The sequence below is a fragment of the Chelonia mydas genome, chromosome 25 (genome assembly GCF_015237465.2).
Source record: "Chelonia mydas isolate rCheMyd1 chromosome 25, rCheMyd1.pri.v2, whole genome shotgun sequence".
In the NCBI taxonomy this organism is placed as follows: Eukaryota; Metazoa; Chordata; order Testudines; family Cheloniidae; genus Chelonia; species Chelonia mydas.
In genome coordinates this window covers 5,463,680-5,486,905 of record NC_057858.1, presented here as the reverse complement: position 1 = coordinate 5,486,905, position 23,226 = coordinate 5,463,680, and the positions used below count along the sequence as shown (strand labels likewise).

At 54.7% G+C, this 23,226-nt stretch overlaps 1 protein-coding gene across 1 annotated transcript in view; it reads left to right on the top strand.

Annotated features, from left to right (window-relative positions):
* The window catches only part of MKNK2 (MAPK interacting serine/threonine kinase 2), a 28,420-nt gene extending 5,337 nt beyond the window's left edge, over positions 1 to 23,083 (top strand). Inside the window, exons 3-14 of the mRNA XM_037885448.2 lie at positions 2,545 to 2,626; positions 3,231 to 3,332; positions 3,714 to 3,811; positions 6,720 to 6,799; positions 7,555 to 7,628; positions 8,347 to 8,451; positions 8,925 to 8,980; positions 9,550 to 9,645; positions 14,611 to 14,805; positions 15,253 to 15,417; positions 16,362 to 16,405; positions 17,541 to 23,083. Coding sequence (XP_037741376.1) covers positions 2,545 to 2,626; positions 3,231 to 3,332; positions 3,714 to 3,811; positions 6,720 to 6,799; positions 7,555 to 7,628; positions 8,347 to 8,451; positions 8,925 to 8,980; positions 9,550 to 9,645; positions 14,611 to 14,805; positions 15,253 to 15,417; positions 16,362 to 16,405; positions 17,541 to 17,805 — 1,362 coding nt within the window. The 3' untranslated portion in view covers positions 17,806 to 23,083. The remainder of the gene's footprint in view (positions 1 to 2,544; positions 2,627 to 3,230; positions 3,333 to 3,713; positions 3,812 to 6,719; positions 6,800 to 7,554; positions 7,629 to 8,346; positions 8,452 to 8,924; positions 8,981 to 9,549; positions 9,646 to 14,610; positions 14,806 to 15,252; positions 15,418 to 16,361; positions 16,406 to 17,540) is intronic.
* Positions 23,084 to 23,226: the final 143 nt, after the last annotated feature.

The following is a 23,226-nucleotide window of genomic DNA, read 5'->3' as shown; positions in this document are numbered from 1 at the left end:
CTGTGCCCCCCATGAGTCAGAGATAAAGAAGGGAAATTGGTCCCCAGGCGTCCTATATAGGCCGTCCCCTAATTCAAGGCAGCAGCCTGCCTGGCTGTTTTGGGCCTGCGTGAATCTCCCAGATAAAGACCCAAGGCTGGTAGCTCGGCTGGTTGCCAGCACTGTACATGTTCCTTCTCTAGTGCTAGCAGTGCCTTTCACTGGTGACCTCTAACCCCACCCCTGAACACTCTGCTCTGCCAGTCGTGCCAAAGTATGTATCAGCTCAGTGATGGGGGACAAAAACTGACGCCAGGCTCGTGTACAGCGCTTTTCATTGGTAACCGCCAAACACTTTTCAAAGGAGGGCAGTATCATTATCCCCATTTTACAGATGGGGAAGTTGAGGCACAGAGAGGTGAAGTGACTGGCTCAAGGTCACCTGGCAGGCAACTGGTAGAGCTGGGAGTAGAATAGAACAGAACCTGTCCCCACCTCCTGGTTGCATCTGGACCAATTTTTGTTGCTTTGGGACCTAAAATGAGAATGGCTTCCAGGTCTCTGAAAGCACAATGCTAGCACAGTGACCCAGGCCCCGTCCCCTCTCTGCTCTTGCCCATGACTTGCCAGCTTAAGCATTCAACTAGTCTGGCCCAGTTTGTCCCCGTCCTGCCGCTCTGGGGTTCAGTGGCTGTACTCATGTCTCTACACAGGAATTAAACCCTCACCGCTGGCCTGTGTCAGCTTCCTCAGGCTGCGGGGCTGTAAAATAGCGTGCAGACGCCAGTGCCGGCTCCGGGACCCTTCCCCCTCGCAGGAGTTTGTTTGCTGTGTAGACATCCCCTTCGTCCCACCCAGAGCTCATCACTGCAGGTTTCGTTAAGAGCAGCAGCAAAGCGTTCGACGCCTCTCCAGCACCCAATCCTGTGCTTCATTCAAACCTCCCTCCGCTCTGAATGACCCCAATACAACTGCCACCTGGCACCATCCCGTGCCCTGCAAACTCATGCTTGTTCCCCTCCCCGGCCCTGTGCTAGAGACTGACGGGGGGGAACTGTCCCCGGGGGAGTGCTTGGTGATGGCCTATCCTTGTGGCCCTGGCTGGGATGGCTGGACCGAGCTCTCCGGCACCAGCTGCAAAGGCTGCCGCGGCTCCAGCTTCCCTGCGCCAGTCCGGTGACTAATGGGTCCCTCCCTCTGAGGAGGTGTGAACCGTGAACGAGCAGGCCCCAGGGGAATGTGCTGAGGGAGAGGGCTGGCCTGAGCTGCCACCCTGTCATTTGGGCTCGCAGTAGCATAGTTTAAGTTGACACCCAAGCAGCCAGCCCCTGCTCATCTGGGAGCTGATGGCAGGTCAGGGTCATGTGGCATATCAGTCATGCTCTATTTTTGCGCCCTCTTACTGGCATCGAGGCTGTCGCTTTGTAAAACAGCCACTCGGTCTGGGGTTTGTGAAATGCTGGGCGGGTGGGGGGCTGGGCAGGCCCGGCGATTGGGAGGCAGGACTCCTGGGACTTGGTCCTAGCTCTGCCGCTCACTTGCTGTCTGACCCTGGGGCGAGTGGGCAATGGAAACCGTGCCTCAGTTTGCCCTGCTGTAAAGTGGGTAGAAGACTGCCCCCCCCGGGAGTGTTGAGGCTGAACGTAAAGCGCGTTGAGATCCTGGCTGACGACAATGGAGCTGGATGTCCTGTTAGCTGCCTCTGCCAATCCAACGTGGGAGCAGCTGGCTTTGTTCTTACCACAGCTCGGGGAGAACTGTGGATTTCTTCTCTCTGGTTCGGTCCAAACAGCCGCCACCCCCTTTCCTGATCGCCAAGCTCTGGATCAACCAGCCTAACCGTGACTCCAGAGCCTCACCTCAAACAAGTGACCTGCTGGGTGTGCCAGACAGCTCCTTCTACTGCTTCCAACGATCCTGAGTCACTCCACTACAGGAACCAGTGACCGGGCGCTTCCGTCCTGCCTGGGCTTCTGCGCTTGAGCCAGGAAGGGAGGGACAGGGAGCCATCTTTCTGCTTGGGTTTATCTTAATGAGCAGAGACTGCCAGCTATGCAGGGATGCTCTCCTTGAAGGGCCCATTCTCTGTTCCAGAAACCAGTGTAACTTTGACCCACCTCAATTGTCGGGGACCCTGTGCATGTTGCAGCTCTGATTAGTTGGTGTTGGGTATTAAGTTGTCCCTCCCGCAAGCTAGCCACTGTCCCTGGGAAGGCTGTTACCAGCCGACCTCAGACTCCAAGGAGATTTTCTCTAGGCCTGCGTGTAAGGGTAGAAAAATGAGCTGGGCCATGGTGGAGGTGAAGGGGACTTGGCGTGACTGCGACTCCCGAGTACGCAGCGAGGTGTGTTGGTGGGATTCCCTTGGGGGGGACCCAAGCCAGGCTGGTGGAGCCATAACCGGCTCCACGGGACTCGTGTTAGCTGGCTGACGGGTGGGATGAAGATATTCCAGGGGAGCAGGGCAGGATGTCGAGACCTAGGATAAGTGGCATGGAGACCCTCGGCGGCTACCAGCATGTTCGTGTGTGACTCACCCTGTTCTCTTCCATTCTGAACCTCCAGGGCCAGAACCCATTCGACCTGGAATTCTCCCAGTCAAGTCACCTGGATTCTGTCTTCAACTTTGAGTGCCCGGCCCGCCCCGGTGAGCTCTGCAGACTGCGCTTGACTTTAATACACGGGTGGGGGAGGGATGAAGACCGTTGAATGTTGGTTCCTTCTCCCCTCCTCCCTCTTGCAAACAGCCTTCAGATGCCTGGCCAGATGCCAGAAATACCGTCCCCAGCAGCTCTGATGCAGGGCAGTACTTAAGCACGTGTATGATTTTAAGCACGTGATGTGTGTAGCCTCCCTGAAGCCAATGGGGCTGCTTGCTGGCTCAGACGCGTGTCTGGAAGATTGACACACCTTCCAAAATCTGTCCCAAGCTTAGGCCTCATCTGCTGTTTGCTAGGATCCCACTTTCCTTCCCAGGAAATCTCACGACCTCCAGGGATCCTCTCCCCAAACCTCTCTGCTCCAGTCCCTGAACTGTTCTCTCATATCATTGTCTTGTCCGCCTTGCGGTGAAGGCACCTGGAACCTAGGGTCATATCTGACCATACAAAGCGTAAACCAAGTGTGCTATATCGGGTCCTGTGTGGCTAGTCAGTACCTGAATCCAGAGGGTGTATACGGGAGATGAGGGCTGCGCTGTATGGATGCGGGTGTGGTGTTAATGCTTTCTGCATGGCTTTGTTTTGGGACAGACATGCCTTCAAGTCAGCCCATCGATATCCCTGATACCAAGAAAAGGAACAAGAAGAAGAAACGATGCAGAGCTACGGACAGCTTCTCTGGGAGGTTTGAAGGTGAGAGGTATAGGAATTCGCGGGTCAGGGGTGGTCCTGCTGGCAGTTCGGGGGGAGCCGTTTGCCCTCAAAATCCTGGAAACCTCCTGCTCAAGCGGGCACTTGGTTTAATGAGCTTCCCACCTGCCCCAGATGAGAGCTGATCCAGTCGTGCGGACTCACCCATGGAGCAGAGCGCGATGTCATTTGATCACTAGCCAGGCACTGTAGCGGCAGCTGGGATGTGTGGCAAGAACTCTGTGCCCCGTCTGGCCTTGCAGCTGCACATCTGGGACTCTGCCCCGAGCGCTGGGGCAGGAGCTAACTTCTGCAAACCTCCCCACCCCCAGAAACCAAAAAACCGAAACTGTACTGAAGCAAGGTCCATTCTGCTCCCCACAGATGTCTACCAGCTGCAGGAGGAGGTGCTCGGGGAAGGCGCCCATGCTAGAGTCCAGTCCTGCATCAGCCTCATCACCAACAAGGAGTACGCCGTGAAGGTATGGGCTCTGAGAGGCCACGTGGTCGAGTGGGTAGGGCACCGGGCTGGCACTGGGGAGAGCGGGGTTCTGTTCCTGGCTCCGGCAGTCACTTCCCTCCTTTGACTTTGCTTTCCACTCCCACCCTTAATTTGTCCTGTCCCTTTAGATGGCATGCTCTTGGGTGCTTAGCACGTTTGAGCTCTGATCTCTGTAGGGATCTGTTGGCGCTACTGTGATACACATAATAATGAGGCTGGGAGACTTACCCCACCCCTCAGCCTAGAAGCAGGAGGAGAGGGCAGAGGGAGGTAGCTACGTCTCTAAAATGTCCATCCACCCCAAACTTGCCTAGGGCTGTTGGTGAGAGAAGGAGACAGACTGGAGTTTGGTGGTGCCTAACGCTATGGGGCTGGCTCTGCTTAGCCTGTTTTGATGGGCTTCAGCCGTCAGCCTTCCAAGAGACGGGAGGATCTGAGCCAGCCGGGTGCCCATCAAATGGCCTGGATGGGCCAGCGTTGGTGCTGGAACTTGCAGAGCGGGTGGCAGCGCTGTGTGCCGAGGGGAGGGGAGACGGCTCTGTAGTAACCGCTTTACTGAGCAAATCAGAGTAGCTGCGGCTAAGCTCAGTTAAAAGGGGTCGTCCGAAGATAGCCGGGGAAAGGAAGCTCTTGAGAAGACTGGCTCACTTAGTGTAGGAGATCCCCCCGGTCCAGTCCCTGTGAATTGCTGAGGGTTCGTCCCTTGTGTGCGGTGCCCAAGGCCATCCTGTGTGTGGGAGGGCAGTGCAGTTGGATCTTTACGCAGCCCTGAGTAAAAACCCAGGGCTCAGTGGCCACCCTGGTCCTGAACAGATGCAGCTGAAGATCCTAGATGTGGTCCAACTTAAACAAGAAGCCTGTGTAAGACTAGATCCCCCGCAGATAGAGATGGGCTCGCTGCCTTTTGACATCGCTCAGCTTGTCTGCCCCGGTGGGGGGAAACGCGGCCTTATAATTAAGGTGCAGGGTTGGGGGTCACGAGACCTGGCTTCTGCTCTTGGCTGTGCCACAGACAGACCTAGGGCAGGTCTGTTCACTTCTGTAATGTGGGGTTGATCCCTACCGGGCAGGGGAGTCTGGGAGGGTAAATTAGTGCTCCCAGAGCGCCTGGGGAGGACAGATGAGTGGGAAGGATTATGCTAGTGGGACGGTTAGACTCATTTGTCTGTTGGGCGTCTTGACGCCTCCCAGCAAGCGGGTGGGAAGCAGAACAGGTCGTGGCGAGCCGCCTCCCTGCTGTCTGTGTGATTGCCTGCCGGGCTGTTGGAACTCCAGACGAAACCTGTCGAAGTGCAGTTCTGTCGGGGCTCAGATTACCGCAGCAATGCGGGCTCCTCCGGGCTGGGAGCCATCGCGCCGAGTTCTTTGCAGGACTCCCGGGAAAGAGCGCCGCTGTATGGCTGGCCCACACCCAGCCTGTTCGGTCTGTGCAGCTGAAGCTGCAGCAAACGGAGTGGGGCCGGCCGGTGCCCTTTTGTACTGAACAGCGATTGCCATTGCGGTGTGCTGGCATCTGTGCGGAAGCGATAGGCTGTGGCTGGGTGCCTGTGTGGAGGGGGGGGCTGCGAGAGCGGGGGGCTGCGCGCAGGGTCATGCCCTTCTGAAAAAGGGAAGCGTGTTGGGTTTGGAGGAGAGCAGCTGTTGGCTGTTTGAGCTGCAGTCTCTGGGGAGCGTCTTTGCTTGTACAGGGGGCCGCTGGGCAAGCGGCCCACGGGAGGGGAACAATGCCGCCCTTCTCCAGCAGCTTGGCACGCCTCGTGCCTCAGCGGAGCAACAAGGGCCGTGTGTATCGGACCAGAAATCTGACCCTCCATTTCAGACACCGACGTTTTTTGCTACAATAGAGCAAAGGGGAGAAGCCGTTCTGGGCAGTGTGAGGCCGTTCCATGAGCCAAAGCTAGCAGCCTGGCCTGGAACTGCCCCGTACCGTATTCATCAGGGTGAGGCTCTCAAAGCACTTTACAAACACCTGAGCCTCAGGCTCTGTGCTGGGGGTCCGGGAAGTAGAATTTCCCATGTCCCCCATGGGGAAACTGAGGCGCTGAGAGGGAAGTGACTGCCTGATGTCATGCAGCAAACTGGTGGCAGAGGGAGGCACAGAACCTAGGAGTCCTGATTGCCAGCCCTGCACTCTGCCCCCTACGCTGTCTTGGGCGCTTCTTAGAACTCCCTGCCCTGAGCCACCTTTGCAGGAGGCTGTACTCTGACCTCTCCTCTACTGGTGTAAATCCAGAGTGACTCCACCGCAATCAGTGCTTACTCCAGATTTACTCTGCTGTGGCCGATCCCAGCCTGTGGCCTGGCTTATCTTGTATATTTATGGCTGTCTTTGTACAAGCTCTCTCCCCACAGAGCCTGGGGAGGAGGGAGAAGGGGCCCTTATCTCTGCAGCCAAACCCCAGGGCCCGCCCTTTGAAGTGTGTAGGGGCCTCTGTTTTGCTTGGCGCATTAGACATGTGACCCATTGTTTGGCGGTCCCCCTGGAATGAGAGCAGCTCCTCCCCTGCGGAGGGAAGGGTGTGGAGGAGAAGCTGGCATGGCTAATGCTGTCACCTCCCTGAGGGGTGGGGGAAGGAAAGCAGCCTTCTCTGCAGCTGGTTAACCCCTTCAGGGATCTCTGAATGGAGCCACCCTGCCTGGCTTGGTCCCTGAGCTCTGGGATCGTGTGGACAGGGTGCTGTTTGGCTTGTTAACTGCTCTAGGGGTGTGTTTTGGCTTATGTAGCTAGGACGCTGTAGCAATCCAGTTTGGGATCTGAGCTCCGGCATCATTCCTACTGGATCCCCTCCCCGTGCCCTGGGACTTTGGGTGGTCCAAGGCCCCCCCTCCTCGAGCAGCCTGTGGGGCCACGGTCAGTCTCCAAACTCCTCTCCCTACTTCTGTTTCAGATCATTGAGAAGAGCCTTGGACACATCCGGAGCCGGGTATTCAGGGAGGTGGAGATGCTCTACCAGTGCCAAGGACACAGGTATGGGGGGAGCTCCCTGCTAGGCCAGAGGCATACTGGTTCTTGGGATCTCTGTTGCTGGGTGGGTGGGCATTGCTTTAGCTTACGGCCAAGATTTGCCACCCCCCTTCTCTTTGCAATCCAGGGTAAAGGTGGGAAGATGTGCTTGCTCCCACCTTAACCTTGGCGGGGTACGGTAGCATCTCTGGCCTACATTAACACCTGTTCCATAGCAATGAGTATAGATCTCTTTTTGGCTGCGTTGACCCACCAGTGACCTGCTGAATGCTGGAGATGACTCCGAAGGGCTCTTCCCTCTTGCAGTCCGCGTGCAGGGTTTGGGAAGAGGGGGTTTGTTGCATTTGTGGAGAGTTTAGTCTCACTGGGCAGAATAGTAAGACCAGCTCCCTGGATTAAAAAGCTGAGCGATGCTCTTTCTCGATAGCAGCGTGTTGGCCAAGGGAAGCATCTGCTGACAATTAGGGCTGTGGTATAGCTAAGTCGTTAAGCGGGACACTGAGAAAACATCCCCTGGAATGCTGGGAAACCAGCTGTGGGCCCAGGGCCTTCTGGTTCCAATAACTGAAACCCAGTTCTCCTTGGCGCCTGTCCTGCGTCTGCATGCCCATGCGCGCTCGTGGCGTGGAGGAGCCAGCTCTGGGAAGGCCCTGCGGCTGGCTGGAGGGGGAGCCTTGTGGGACAAGAGGGCAGAGCTGAGCTGATATCCCCCCCCCCCCCCCCCCCCCCCCCCCCCCCCCCGGCCGCTCTCCTTACAGGAACGTCCTGGAGCTGATCGAGTTCTTCGAAGAGGAAGATCGATTCTACCTGGTGTTTGAGAAGATGCGAGGAGGTAAATATCCCCGCAGGAGCACTGCCTCCTCCTCCCTCTTCGTGGCACCGTTCACCTCTGGCTGGCGGGGCGGGGGCCATGTTTTCTAGGCCAGGAGCTCTCAACCTTTTCCTTTCTGAGGTGCGCCTCTCACCCCTCCCCTCCCCCCCAAAATATGCTAGAAAAACTCTGCAGCCCACCAGTTTCACAATTGTTTTTTCTGCATATAAAAGCCAGGGCCAGGATTAGGGGGTAGCAAGCAGGGCAGTTGCCCAGGGCTCCACGGCACAGGGGGCCCCACAAAGTTGCTTGGGCTTCGGCTTCAGCCCCAGATGGCAGGGCTGGGAGCCCTGTGAAGCTTCAGCTTTCTGCCGTAGGCCCCAGCATGTCTAACGCTGGCCCTGCTTGGTGGGCCCCCTGAAACCAGTTCGCGGTCCCCTAGTTGAGAACCACTGATCTAGGCTCCCCCCTCCCCCGCGAGGCCTGATGGAGACCCCTTCCGCCAGCTGGGAAGCTCACAGCTTGGCAAGGATGGGTCCCGTCATAGCCCATCACCATTCAGCAGCGCGCAATTCCCTCCAGACTCTCACAGCTGGCTCCTGGCCTGCAAAATCCCTGGTCCCTGCTTCCCGAACGCTCTGGTGGGGAGACGCTTTGGAGCCAGGGGGTGGGATGCTGAGGGAGAAACGCGGGGATGAGGCCCTGCTAACAGCCGCCGTCTCCCTCTCCTGTGCCCTAGGCTCCATCCTGACCCACATCCACAGGAGGCGTCACTTCAATGAACTGGAGGCCAGTGTGGTGGTGCAAGACATTGCCAGTGCCCTTAACTTCCTGCACAACAAAGGTGAGGAGCAAAGGGCGGGCACTTGCCTGGCTCTGGCGGGGGGGCGTGGGCTGGAGGAGGTTATTCCTCCTTGCACTGGGAGAACCCATGATCCTAAGGCCTGAGAGTTCATGCCCAGCTCCACCCCTCGGCCACTCTCCGGGAGGACTGTGTGGTGGTGCGAAGGGAGTGGGCGGGGGCTCTGCGTAGCCCGTTCCCCGGGTTCCTGGGTGCTCCCTTCCCCAGGCAGACGCGGTGACGGGCTGCACTGGCCTGCCAGAGCGTGCAGGGTGTCTCGGGCCCAAGCACTTCTCTTGCCGTTGTGCTTCCCAGAGCATCCCGTAGCAGGGTGGCTGGGGCTTGCTAATGGGGGGGAGCCAGCCCCCCTAGTCTTCGCCCACCGTGCAAGCCCTGGGCCGCACAAGAGCCAGGCTCTGAACTGACCCAGGAAAGCAGCAGCCCCTGTTGACTCGGGGGTTTCTTGTTTTTAACAGGTATAGCGCACAGGGATTTAAAACCAGAAAATATTCTCTGTGAGAGTCCCGACCAGGTGAGTGGCAGGCTGCCTGGCTAGCAGCACGTCCAGAGACACGCCACTCTTTCGTTCCCTGGCTTGGCAGGAGCTGGGGTGGCTTGGAGGAGGGGAGCTCCTCTCCAGCGGGTGGGCTAGCCTCTTGCTGGGACGTGGGTCTGGGCTCCTGGGGAGCCTGGGCCCTGCTTGTGTGGGGAGGGCACTGGTGGGAAGGAGGTAGCACGGAGGTGGAGGAGGCGGAGAGTTCAGTGGGCAGCAAGGCTGTGATGTTAACCCTTTGCATGCAGGTTCTCAGAAGGGGCCTACCCCCCAGAAAAGGAAGCCAGCTCAGAGCTGGGGAGGGGCGTGGCTGGCTGACTGGGCAGAGTTTTGCTGTTGATAACGTCCGGTGGAGGGCGAAGGCCAGATTTCAATTTGCTAAGAAGTGACTCCCAGGGGGGAGATGCTGGGGTGATGCATGTGGGCCATGGACACGTCTAGTGTGTGGGGGATCTCCAGGTCACCTCTGGCCTTGCGTGGTGAACGTCACAGGCGCGTCGCAGTTCAATTTAGTGATCGACGACTTTGCCTCTTCTGTCCTGTCCTAGGTTTCCCCTGTGAAGATCTGTGACTTTGACCTGGGAAGTGGCATCAAATTAAATGGCGATTGTTCCCCTATCTCCACCCCTGAGCTGCTCACACCCGTAAGTATTTCTGCCCCCTCACTAATGTGTGAGGGAGTGGCTTAGTTGGCTTTTGCGGGGAGGATGGGACTGTCATGGAAAGAGAGAGGTCTTGAACCGTAGACTGGCTAGCCACCAGCTGGCTGGTGGGAGACTAAGGCTGCTTATAGACGTCTGGGAAGATGACCAGCATTGTGCATTTGTGGCAGGAGTCCTGGCCACCAGGGCTAGACTTCTATCAACGGATGCAGCCCGCTTGGCTCTTTGCTCCCTTTGGAGTACCAGCTGGACTTCTGCAGTTACCTCTGCTCTGGCACCAGTGTCCATAATCTATTGTTTTTAGTCGCTGTTGGACTTTTCAACAAGGCTCCCTTTGCAACTCTGGCCCCCTTAACTACCCTGTACCGCGGCTGGCATCGGCCCAGGGGCATTCCTGTAACTGGTTTCCACCCAGAATAGAAACTGGGGGGTTGTAATTCGGCGGGGAGCCTGAGAAGTGTAGGCACAGCCAGGCATGCTGGGAAGGCCGTGGCTGAGGGAGATAAAACAGCCGTCCCTGGGCACTGGGGGATTCCTGAAGTGGGCAAGCCTGACGCTGGGTCTCTCTAGGCAAAGGGCCTTCGAAGGGAGCTGGGAAACGGACCCTGTGGAAAGGGGGGAGCATTAGGAAACCAGAGGCTGTGGGTGGATGATTGGAGAGAGTAAAGCACTGGGCAGGGTTGTGGGGCGGAGGGGGGTTGTTGCATACACTGGTTTCTGCCCCCTATGGGGATGGGGCGATCAGAAAACCGGCTGCCAGGCGCTGCTCTCCCGAACGCCTGTCCTTGAGAGGCTCATGCATTATTCATTCCTCTCGGAGAGGGGAGCGAATTCGAGAAAGGGTTACATAATGCGTTTTTTAGCATGCCCGGCTTGCTTTCAGACGGGGGGAGGGGGGTGGCGCACCGCCAAGCCAGTGCAGAGGAGAAGTTAAAATCTAGCCTTAGCAACAGCCGGCCCGATTGGCTGCGGGGAAGGAGCCAGAGTGGCTTGGGCGGGGCGGGATCTGCCGTTCCCTGGCGGAAGCTTACAGAAGTGGGTCAGGCGAGAAGTGGCTGGGAACGGGATGGCGGGGGGGGATGTCTCTGACTTGCAGCGTTGGTTGCACTGGGGTGGGGGCATGGGAGGTAGTTGGGCCCAGTGCTTTAGATTTCAGCACCTCCTTCTACTTTCAAGGCTGGGGGGTGATGACTCCCTGCCCTGCTTTTCATGGAAGTAGGGGCTTTGGCACATAGACTTGCTTTTCTCCCTGCTGCCTAGATTAAGGCCAGGAGGGACTATTATGATCATCTAGCGTGAGCTGGGCCAGAGAATTCCAGCCCCGAACTGACCCCTCTCTGCTCAGCCAATCTGCAGCCAGCAGAGTCCTGCAGAAAGGGTCCCGCTACCCCGTCCTGCAGCCGCCAGAACCCCTGGGGGAGCAGGGCTGTCGCTCACCCGGGCAAACGCTGCCTGGTTCTGGGAGGCAAGGACTGCCTGGCACATGGGGTCGGGCAGAGGCAGAGCCCCACGCCCTTGTTTACTGGCATCGAGGTCGGCTTGGGTTCACGTGTGCTTCAGAAGGGCAGCGCCGCGGCTGATGCAATGGTGGCATCGGGAACTTCTCCTGAGCTGAAGAGCGCTGCTCCCGGCTGGCCTGGGAACGCTGGGTGGGGGTGGGAATCTGGTGAGACATGCCAAACACGCCTGCCCTCCCGGGGGAATTCTCTGCCTATCTGCCCCCGTGTGTTTATCTCTGGGGGCCGCTCTGCTTTGCACCTTGCCCCCCCCCCCGGCGCCGCTTATAACTCTGGCTGGGGTTTCTGGGGGACAAAGTTCTGCTTTCTGTTTCCTATGCTGTTGTGGGGGGAGGAGAAAAGCTGCTCGGGGCCCCTTGTGCGGGCACCAGCCCTGCCTGGAGTTCTCATCTTGCAGAAGGTTTTTTCTTTTCTGTGGCATCAGCTGTTCCTGTGCTCCCCTCTCATTATAAGCAATTATCTGATTGCTGTGGGGTTGTTTCCCTCCCCCACCAGGCCTGTGTGGGCTGATCCATCACGTGGGCTGGGGCTGGAAAGCCCCAGACTGCCTAAGGGCGGGAGGGGGAAGGGACAGGACTGTGGAGACATCTGTAGCTCTGGTTACATCAGCTGTTTAACTCCTGCCGTTCCCTTCACTAGCTCACTGAATGCAGGGCCTTCCAGTCCCTTGAATTCTGATGTCCATTACTCTCTCCCAAGGGGATCAGCCGGGGGCGGGGGCGATGAGAGGGTGACTCAGCTGGTTTTTGGCTGCTGTTCACATCTGGGGGGGCTGTTGGTGTAACAGGTGGAGAAGGATTCCCCCTCCGTTGGTACAGGAGATGGTGGGTGGTTTCCAAACAGCAGCCCTCTCCCCAGTATGGTGCATTTCTCTGATTACCTCTGGTTTCCTGGAGGATGGATCAAAGTGGCTGCGTGGCCCAAGGCACTGCACCAGGTTTGCTGCCTTTTCTGGAAGCGCAGGTTCAATACCAGCTTCTGGGAGAGAGTGGAGAATTCAATAGGGAGGGATCTTTTCCTATCCTTAAAGTCTGATTCTTGCGTAAGGGGCACCAGGCATTCAGTTCCATTCCTGCTGCTCCCATTTCCAGGAAGAATGTGGGGGCAGAAGCTTCCCTGTCCCCCGGGACCCTTCACTGTAATAAAGAGGGAAGAAGCCTGTATAAAACGAATATGCTGAGTTCAGAGGGAAACCTGCAGAGTGGAAGGGAAGGGCTGGGTGTGATCGGACGAGATGAGCTGTAACTTCTCTTAAAACAGTGGTCCCCAAACTGTGGGGTGCGCCCTGCTAGGGGGGCACGGAGAAACATTCCGGGGGGGGAGGGAGCACCACCGAGCCCTGCTCCTGGCCCCGGCCGTGGCTCCTAGGGACCAGATTAGGGAGGGAGACACGACCAAAAAAGTTTGGGGACCACTGTATTAGAAGGTCATGCGCTATCAAGCTAGTGCCCATCAAGGGTAGAGTTGGGACATAGCATTCTGGGTCCATCCTGTGACTTCATCCAGATTCTCACAAACTTAAACGGATTTGAGTGGAGGAGGCAGGATCATCTTGAGGTTGAGCCACTGAGTTGGTCCAGTGGGCTGAGCACTAGACTGGGATTCAGGAATCTTGGGTTCTGTTCCTGGTGCTGTCACTGGCCTGCTCCTTGGGCATGTCACTTCTCTGTGCCTCAGTTTCCCCATTAGGGAATGGGGATAATGATGCTAATCTCTTTCGTTAAAGCACTTTGCAATCTGGTCACGAAAAGTGCTACATGAGAGCTAGGTATTTATTATTAAGCTAGATATTTAGATACAGGACAGGGGACTTATAGAAGATTGCTTTTCTCCAATGATTAGACACTACTGATTAGCCAGAATACAGCCAGGGATGTAACTGATCCGTCTCTGCACGGCCTCTCCTTCGGGGACGTCTGGGTGTCTTTACCGTGTGCTTCATTCCCTGTGGCCCACCTCGTGGTCCCAGAGTCGTATCTAGTTCTTCACTGCTCTTCAGTGGCATGTTAGGACCTCGGGGGATGCTCGTAAGGTGGTTGTGTGCAGCCCTTCCAAGAAAAATGGGTCTGCTTATAGCTTGTGGTCATCTGCTCCTGCCAGAGCAATGCTTGGGAACAATTTCCCAGAGGGACTGTTGTGCATAATTAACCCAGCAGTTCAAGCCAAGCTATGTCTGGGAGCCTGATCTCAAGAGCCCTGGTCAGAAAATCCTGGAAACCCCAGTCAGTTATTTAAAGAACTTCTCATGTCCTCTACCTCCTCCCTCTCTGAATATGGACAGCACGGCGGCAGGGGCTGACCTGGGGAGCAGAGGGGGGTAGTGGTTTTCTAAGCTCGGCCCACAAAATAAGCCCTGCCCTCCTGAGGCGAGGTGCAGATGTTGTTCCCAATGCACTCGTGCAGCAGTGCAGTTCCAGCGCTCCCTGCTGGTGGAGCATGGGTGGACAGGGGCACACTGCACTTCCCAGTGCGGTGGCTGCATCCGCTACCACCCCGTCACCTCTTTGGAGGTTTTCTTTGTAAGCATCGGAGCTCGAGACTCACTCTTAAAAAGAGTGAGATTGGAGGTTCAGGGAAAGATGTCAAGTCCTGGGAGCAGGGTAAATGTACCAGCTGTGACTTTTCACTTGTCTCCGGCTGCTATAACTGGAGTAGAATCCCATTGCATGGCAGAGACGTTTGCAGACCCCGGGAGCTGGTGCTGCCTGCCCTTCCTTGGCCTTCTGTCTCTACTACGAGCAAATCTCTCTTAGCTGAATTATCTCATCTGAGGACAGGGTGGCGTGGCTCAGTTTGTTGCTTCTGCTTCTTGCCTCTGGCATGGCTGTTCCTTTGTCTTTCCCAGGTCCCTTCTGGCTGGAGCAACGCTGCCCACTCGGGCCTCGCTTCATTGCCAGCTCCGATCTAGGTTTTTAGTCTGTGTTTATATTTGGGTGAATTTGGCGCTCAGGCAACTTGTCCACTGATCACAGGGTTTGGCGCCAGCTGTAGCGAGGGGAGTTGCTGCACCATCAACAGGCTAACCTCCTGGTTACTGGTTCGTACCTGCAGACGCTGCCGATTGCACCATAGTGGTTCTGTGATGGGGCATGAACGACTTGGTGATGCCCATCAGACCCAGGCTCTGCGCTCTGGCACGGCCTGCTTTGTAGGGGTCCTGCCTCCACGTTTGGGCCCAGGCCGGTCGTGGATCGTAATATTTGGAGCCAAACCTTCAGGGTGAGGGTTGGATCTGGTGTCTTGGTTTACCCGTGTCTCATGATAGCAGCGGACTGAGCATTTGTGATGACCTGTAGCATCTGGGGGCGTCTGTCACGCCTAGTCTTCCCTTCCCCTCCGAGGCATCTCGTCGGATCAGTCCTGGATTCTGGAGGCCCGATTGCCTGGGGCCCAGCTCTGAGTAACCCTGCCCTGCTCTCCCTTTCTGCAGTGCGGCTCTGCTGAGTACATGGCCCCCGAGGTGGTGGAGGCCTTCAACGAGGAGGCTTCCATCTACGACAAGCGTTGCGACCTGTGGAGTCTGGGGGTCATCCTGTACATCATGCTGAGCGGCTATCCACCCTTCGTGGGGCACTGTGGCACCGACTGCGGCTGGGACCGTGGCGAGGCGTGCCATGCCTGCCAGGTGAGCCAGCCCCTCTGCCTGGCAGCCTGGCCCTTGTGTTAAAGGAGATTTCTCTTAGCTAGGAGCAGTAGTAGGTCCATTATCCTGTCTGGCCCAGCCCCCCACACTGCACAACCCATCTCCTTCAGCATGCTAAACCCCTGTCTGAAACAGCCACGTTGAAGTTGCCCCGTGTGGCTTCCGGTGCAATGGTTAAAGAACCCTCTCTCTCTGGCAACTAATTCTTGCTGGCCACATAGAGTGGCTTTGCTGGACATCTGACATCAGCTTTCCCTGCATACAGAGAATGCAGCTGGTAGGGCTGTGAAGGCTGGAGATTCTTCTGCTTAGCTTCAAGCCTCCCACTCGCCTTGGGAGGCAGCTCCTCCCAAGTCTAATCAGATTGCGCTGAGGATCACTTTCGCTTCTCTAAAAATAAACTTTGCTCGGGTGCCTCTTCTCTTCCAGAACATGCTCTTTGAGAGTATCCAGGAAGGGAAGTATGAATTTCCTGATAAGGACTGGGCCCACATTTCTTTTGGAGCCAAAGATCTAATTTCCAAGCTGCTGGTTAGAGATGCCAAGAATCGGCTCAGCGCGGCCCAGGTCCTCGAGCATCCTTGGGTGCAGGGGGTGAGTACTGCTCTGAGGAGGTTTGATTGTTGGCTGCTGAGCTGCAGATCTTGGAAGACACTCTTCTAACTTCATACGAGTCTGGAACTGATTGCGTGGGTTCTTGGCACAGCTGTGTAACACGGCTAGGAAGCTATGGCCACGCATAAGGTCCATGGGTCGGGCCCAGACTGAGTGACCTGAGAGAAGAGAAAATGGCATTAAAAACTAACTTATCTGGAGGCTCGCACTTCCAGAGAGAGAAGTTGCCTTAAACCAGCATTATGATCCTTCTTAGCACTTCTATTGAGCCTCCCACCTGGGGTTCTCAAAGTACTTGACAAACAGCTGAGCTTCATGATTCCGTCCCTCTGCTGCGCCCTGAGAGATGGATGTTTTATTCCCATTTCACAGCAGGGTAAAGTGAGGCACAGGGAAAGGAGAAATGATTTGCCCCAGGTCCCTCTTGGAACCACACTAAAGCTTGGGTCTCCTGATTTCTAGTCCTGTGCTCTAACCACTCAACTGTCTGTCCCTAAAGAAAGAACCTGGAGTCTTAGAGCCATCGATGCAGAATTTGTTGGTCTTGGGTACTTATCTGGCCCCATTGCTGGCGTATCTGAGCACCTCATAATCTTTAATGTATTTCTTCTGGGAGGTAGGGCAGTGCTGTTATCCCCATTGTACAGATGGGAAACTGAGGCACCAAGCCACTAAGGCCACAGTGGTATTCAGGCTCCTAGTGACATGTCCAAGGTCACCTAGGAAGTCTTCGGCAGAGCAGGAATTGCACCCAGGCTTCCCAGAAGCCAAGCTCGCCCTACCCACTGGGGCCTTCTTCCACTAGGACACCCACCACTTCCACTGGGAGGCGGGTTCACGGATGATGACTGTAGGTCCCATATCCGCTCCGGAGCGATGAGCTTTGCCACCCGACTCTAAATCTTGCTTCTGTTCTATTCCAGTGTGCTCCAGACAACACTCTTCCAACCCCCATCATCTTACAGAGGTGAGCGAGTCCTTTCTCCTGCACCCTGGCTGTGTACGTGCCGGGGGTGGGGCTGCTGCAGAGGGAGACGGTTCTGCGGTAGTTAGTGAAGCCCTCTCCATAGTAACATGATGAGCTCATCTGCTGGCAGATCTTGCAGACCTGACAATCCAAAGCCAGAGTGCATTGGTGTGATGCCTGCACCCCAGGGTGCTGAAAGTCCTTTGCCCCGCTCCCAGGAGTGCTGACGCTCACACCCTGTCAGCCGAGGGAGGCTACAGGGGCCTTGGTGTGGACCAGGTGACCCACCCGCTCTCCTGGAAGGCGTGCCCAGTTGCCCTGTCACCTCCCTGGCACTTGTAGCCCCTGCTGGCCTGGTGAGGTGGGTCATCTAGACCCAGAATTTGAAGCAGGCTCTCCCATGTGGCAGTCCCAAGCATAGGCGCCGACTCCGTGGGTGCTCCGAGGCTGGAGCACCCCCGGGGAAAAATTGGAGGGTGCTCTGCGCCCACCGGCAGCTCCCTGCCCCGCCCCCCTGCCACAGCTTACCTCTGCCTCTTCCGCGAGCGCGCTGCATGCCCGCTTTTCCCCCTCCCAGCGCTTGCTGCTGCTAAACAGCTGTTCCGCGTAGCAAGCGCTGGGAGGGAGGGGGAATGCAGCATGCTCAGGGGAGGGGTCCAATAGGGGCAGGGAGGGGGCGGAGTTGGGGTGGGCACTTTGGGGGAGGGGGGCAGGGTGCAAGCACCCACCGGCGCCATGAGAAGGTCCCAAGGTCCCCGTGGTCCCAAGTCCTAACCAGCTGCAGGAGAACAAGACATTGGGGTGTCTTTCAGCCATCCTGTTCGGGTACCTACTCAGAACTTCAGGCCAGTTGAGGAGACAGACCTGGAATTAGTTCCCTTGGGATCCAGCGCTGGGCCCGGTGCATGCTGGGTCAGGATGTCAGTGGGGGCGCTGGGTCAATGCTGTGGCTGCCCGTGCACCGTGAACACTGATTAAGCTCGTGTTCCCCACGCGTGAATACTCTGCCTTGGTTCAAGGAGCGACGACGGGAATGGGAGACCTCCTTCCAGCAGCTGCTGTCCGAGGGCGGGGGCGGGCTCTCATGCCACCCGTCCAGCCCCTGCTCACTGACCTTGGCCTGTCTCCCCTCCAGGAACAGCAGTGCCAAAGAACTCACCTCCTTCGCCGCTGAAGCCATCGCTGTCAACCGTCAGCTGATGCAGCGTGACGAAGACGAGGAGGAGGAGGAGGAGGAGACGCGACCAATCATCATCAAAGCTACCTCACGCTCCATGCAGCTGTCGCCCCCTTCGGAATCCAGGCTGGCCCAACGGAGGCAGAAGAGCAGCATGACGAAGGCGGGGGCTGCGAGCCAGCACCTCGGCGCTCCGTTAGTCCTGGTGGGCGATCACGCGTGATCGCCTGCCCGCTGTGGCCCCCCCCCCACCACTCCCTGTACATACGTGTGTGCTGTATCCGGGCGTCGTCCTTCTTTCTTTTTCTTTTCTTTCTCCTTTTTTTTTTTTTTTTTAATGCTGTTGTTAGCTAGCAACAAGATCAGGACTCTGTCCTATTGGCTGGTTTCCAAGGTTTCACTGATCTTGCAAGTTCCTTTCTTTTGTTTCTGTTTAAACCCCCTTCTCCCCCCTCCCCCTTTTTTTTTTTTAAAGGTATTAAATCAAGTGTGAGGTTGCTTCACCCAGGGCACATTTAAGGACATTTAACAGACAACGTATGAACTCTTCCTTGACTTTTCTTTTTTCTTTTTCTTTTTTTTCCCCTACACCAAAGGACTATTTGTATAAGCGACACTTTTACAACTTCAGCTCATTTCATACTGTGAAAAAACGACGACAAAAAAGACCCTCGGTTGTATTTTTAACAACAAAACGTAGCATTTTAACATTTATTTTCCTACCGAGCTGCAGGGTTTTCTTTGAATTGGGGCTGAGATGAGTCAACCGTGGGGAGCTCTTTTTTTAAAAAAAAAAAACCAAAAAACCAAAAAACAAACAAAAAAAAACTGAAGAAAAAAAATTAATCATTCCGGAGCTGGAATTGGCTGATCTAAGCTAAGGTGTTGAAAAGCTAACGTGTCCAGGCATCGCACCTCTCAGAAAAAAAGGGGTGAGGGTGGAGAGGGATAGTCCTGAGCCACCGTCCCTCCCAATGCTTCCCTTGCCGTAGGGACTCCAGAATGCAGTGGGATGCTGTAGTGTTGAGGGAGAGTTTGGTTGAAGCTCCGTTGGGGAACTGGATCTTCATCGAATGCCAGGGCTTGGCGTTGGGGCATGGGGGGGTTCCGTGACATTGGAAGGGGGTGTCATTGTCACTGCAGGTGCCCCAGGTCCTGGAAGCTTGGTGCCCTCTGCTCCCGCTGAAGTCTGTGGAAGTGGGGGGCGTTCTGCAGCTCACCTGGAGAGAGAACGTGGTGCTGGCAGATGGATTTCTCGCTAGAAGAGAGGGGCGAGCTGCACTCATGAGGGCAGTTGATCTCCCTGGTTTGGATTGAAACTCAGCTCCCTGCTCTAAGATAAGCTATTTAAACCACTTGAGGGTTTTTGTTTTTGTTTTTCTTTAAACCGCCTAGTTGTGCTTTGCTAAAGCGAACCTTGCTTGAATAGGGCGTTGAGAAGTGTCTTCCTTCGTTCCCCTAGGTTCTGTCCTTCGGACTTGGACTGGCAACCGAGCTGTACTGGCATGGTGCTTCCTAGGGTTAGATGATGTGCCAGGTACAGCTTGGATATGGGGGAGCGGAGGTGGGGACTGGTGGCATCTCCACCAGTGTTCCCAGGTTTTTGAAATGTTCGCAGAGTTAGGCAGTAACTCTGAACGTGTTATAGGGCTGGTCCTGTCCTATGAAAGTCTGTAGGGGCTTTGCCATGGAGCAGGATCCAAGCCTCTTCTGAGGAGTGAGTGTGAGCGCGCGCGCGTGTGTGTGTGGAGGGGGTCTCTGCCCCAGTTACCAGCTGCCAGTTTTGTGAGATCACACGAGCAGCTGGGTTCCCAGTAAAGGGCAGGATCAACGCCGAGCTCCTGTCCTTACAGACTGTGGCTGGCGAATCCCCTGCCTTGGAAATAATCTGGTGCTTTTTAAAAAGGAAAAATTTGTTCTTGCTTTCAGTGAGCTTTCTGTCCTAGGGCAACGAACTGAGTATTCAGGGAGAGGATCCGAGCAGCTCTGTCGCCGGGAGGCAGAAGCAAGTGAAAAGGAGTATTGTTTCCGTGGGATCTGTGTCGCTTAAGGGGTTCCATGGTGTATTTCATTTATTTTTTAAATGCAGATATCTTCCCAAGGTTCCCCCTCAAGAGGTGATCAGCCTTCCTTTCAGGTGGGCATAGAAATCCGTCCAGGGCTTGCCCGTGACGGTTGCCTGTGGGCTGCTTTCCCTTAGGAAATCCAGTCTCTGGCGTTGGACGGGCAGAGAGCTCCCCCAGCGGGGTAGACCGAAGGCGGGTTTCTGGGTCTTCATGCTGAAGCAGAGGTGGACTAGAGGAGGAAGAGCTTTAATAGTCTTTGAGGGAGGCGTGGTCTCGTGGAAGTTGGGTTTTTGGGTTGAGACGCTTGCAGGGGAGCAGATTTAGTCAGCAGGGCCTCTCAGGGAGGTCTGAATTGGAGGGGAGCGTGTGCCGTTCGAATGCGCCTTCCGGAGGGTCCATAGAAGTGATTTTTTTTTTTTTTTCCCCCGGAGTTTAATTGTGACACAAGCCTTCCCAACTGGAGGCTGACCAATCAGGACGAGTCTGTCAGTGGGGCTGGGGTCCTAGGTGGGTGGCAGCAATTCTCCTTGCCCATGGTGTATCTCGTGCTTCCATTTGTTCTGAAGTCTCTTCCCTAGTTTCCTGATCCAGCCTGGCGTGTAGCGCCTTCCCTTTGCTTGATTTCCTCTCGAAAAATGAGGGCTCTGGGCCTGATCTTTCAGAAGCGCTGAGTCTTAGATGGGGGCACGCTGGGGCTTGCACACGCCCAGCTGTTCTGCAAATCAAAACCCCGTATCTCCCTGCGGAATATCGGGCCGGATTTGGCTGCCCTTGCCGGTGGTGCAGATGAAGGGTAGCACCGCTGAGCTGAGCGTAGCTGTGCTGGTGCAAAACTGACAGGGAGTGAACTCGGTGGCTTCATTCTGCCTCCCCAGAAGCTCCTCTCTTAAACAAGGCCGACGTGTTTGTCTGAGTCTGTCCAGACTGAGGGAAATGTGCTCCCTGCAAATTACTGGCCTCCCTTGCTCTCTAACTGGACGAGTTACTGGCCTCCCTTGCTCGTCTAACTGGATGCATCAAGCTTTATATTTTAAAAGCCACCTCAAACTTCTGACGTAGGCACAGCTGGGGGGTTTTGGAACCTTTGAGTTGGGAATCCAGCCTGCCTCCTCTGAATTTTGGATGCTTTCTCAGACTGCGGACGTTCTGGGTTTCTCTCCCCCCCCCCCCCCCCCGAAGACTGCTGACAGCAACACTATGCAATATATGTTTAGTTGATTTCAGGGAGGCAATTGTGAATAGCATCAGGGGTTAGCTGATCACTGGGTGTTTGGATCTCGATGAAGCTTTGGGAAGGGACGGGAATGTAAACTGTAACTGTTCCTTACCCTGTTTTGCAGAAGCAATTTCAGTTCCATCTGTAAGTAAAACACCTTGATTTCCAAAATCCACACATCATCTTGCTTACAGTGATCAGCACTTGCTTCCCTTGACCGCAGAACTCCAGGGTAGCAAGGAGAATACGGGGGAGCACTGTATTGGAAGCAAGGGGGGTACTGTACCTCGAAAAACAGGCTGCAATACTCCTAGAGACCTCCTTTAAAAAAAATCCATTATCTTGATTGTACATTGTTACTTTTTTTATAGCTTATTTTGTTTTTATCAGTTGTAGATAATTCCTTGTTGTCTTATATTAAGAAATACTTGAATGATGTACAGTATGCGATGCCTCGAGCTGGTATTGTGAAAGCTATTGTAATGCTGCCGGTTGCAGCCTTTTAAAAAACAAATATGGGAAGGGAATTGCAAGGGGGGGGATGTTCTGGTTTTCCACGATTTTGTGGGCAAACGTCCCCACCTCCCACCCATGAAACCTTTTTTCCTCCCCTGAAAGGTGGCTTACAAAGGCAAGTGAACTGGGTTGACCTTTCTTTGCTGCTTTGATGAGTAAAGAAGGTCTGGGGTCTTCTGTCTGACCTCAGAAAAATCAGGGAGGCAGGCCTGGGGTTGCCTGGTTTTTGCTGGAGGACTAGTTGAAGATCTCTGAACAGATCCTCAGTTGGGGTCAGATCTGGCAACTTACACTTGCTGCTGAGCTGCCTGCTCGCATGTCTTGTGAGCTTTTTCTTCTCTTGGGGGAGAGGTTCAAAGTCACAGGTGGCACTTTTAGGGCCATTAGGCTCTTATCTCCTGTCTGTGCCTCTGAAAATTCCCCCCTTTAAAGAGGGGACAGCCTCACTCCGTTGATTATCAGGAGAGCTTTTCTGACGGCTTGCCCGGCAGTTTGTTTTAAATCCACACCGGTTTAACTTGGTGTTTTAAAAGTCCATCCAAATACAGTTCACTTTGTTTCGCTGGCATGGTGCATCGGTCTGTCGCAATGCTAGCAGTCCTCCCATCAGCCAAAGTCTTACAGGAAAATCTGTAGACAAGACCCTGGATTGCTAATGAAGGGGAAACTTTGGAAGAAACACTTTCATGCCATTTAAGAATCAAATAGGCAGCCCAGTTACTCTTTCCTTTTTAGGTTGCCTTTAAGAAGCACACTTGCTCTGAGGAAGTGCACAGAGCAGTGTGTGTTTGGAGGGAATTGTGAAATGCCTTGCACACTTGGGCTGAGAGTTCAGCTTCATTTAGGCACCTCCATGATCAGACTTCATAGTATTTGGCCCCGAGTAGCTGCCATTATTCAGTGGGAGCAGAGGGCTCCATTGAGGGTGTCTAAGTGGGAGATGGATGCTCAGGTCTTTTGAAAAATTTGGCCCTTGGTCTGTAGGTGTTAACAAGACAGAAGAGACGCTAATGCTGGTGCCCAGGATTGGGCCCGCATCCCACCTCCTCAGTGGTTACTTTCCCTTGGTTTTGTTTCCAAAGACAATGCTTGCCCAGAATCTTTCTCTCTAGCACTTACATGGTTCTGTGCCCAGTTTTAACCCTGTCTTGCCAAAGTCCTTTTTTTTTTTTATTTTAAACCCATGTTTTCCTCCTTTATTTTTTTTAAAAGCCTTTTTTTTCCTCGTAAAGCATCTGTCTTGGAGACTTTTTTTTCTTTTCAAAAAGTTTCTTGCGAGTTTCAGCAGGAAATTAAAATATATATTTTTTTGCTTATTCCCCCCTTGGTCCTCCTTCAGTCAGTTAACTCAATTTAGAACTGGTTAGAAACTTTTACTGTGAATCAGACTTTTTTTTATCAATACAGGAGAAAGCCCTTTCTCCACTTTACAATTGATGAAGACTGCCAAAGCTGGGTTTGACATAAAATCACCTTAACGCACTGTTGGTTTGTACAATGGATGCCTCGCGCCAGGGGCGGGTTTAAAAATAAAACTAAAGTAAAAACAAAAAATAAAAACAAAAATAAAAAAAAAACAAGCACTTTATTGTATGTACCAGGTGAACTGATACAGCTCAATCGAAGTTTTCCTTTGTAACAACTGTTGATGCCAGAATTTTGTATTCTGTTTTGTAAGAATTTAATAAATGCGTTGAAACCTACCTGAGAATACTTGGCAGGTTTTTTTTTCTTATGTCTTGCAGTCGTGTCTAGGAGCCCCAGTCACGGATCAGGGCTCCGTATGTGTTGTGGAACAACAGGATCATTATCAGTTCACTTAAACCTAAGGCCCTGCAGGAGATTC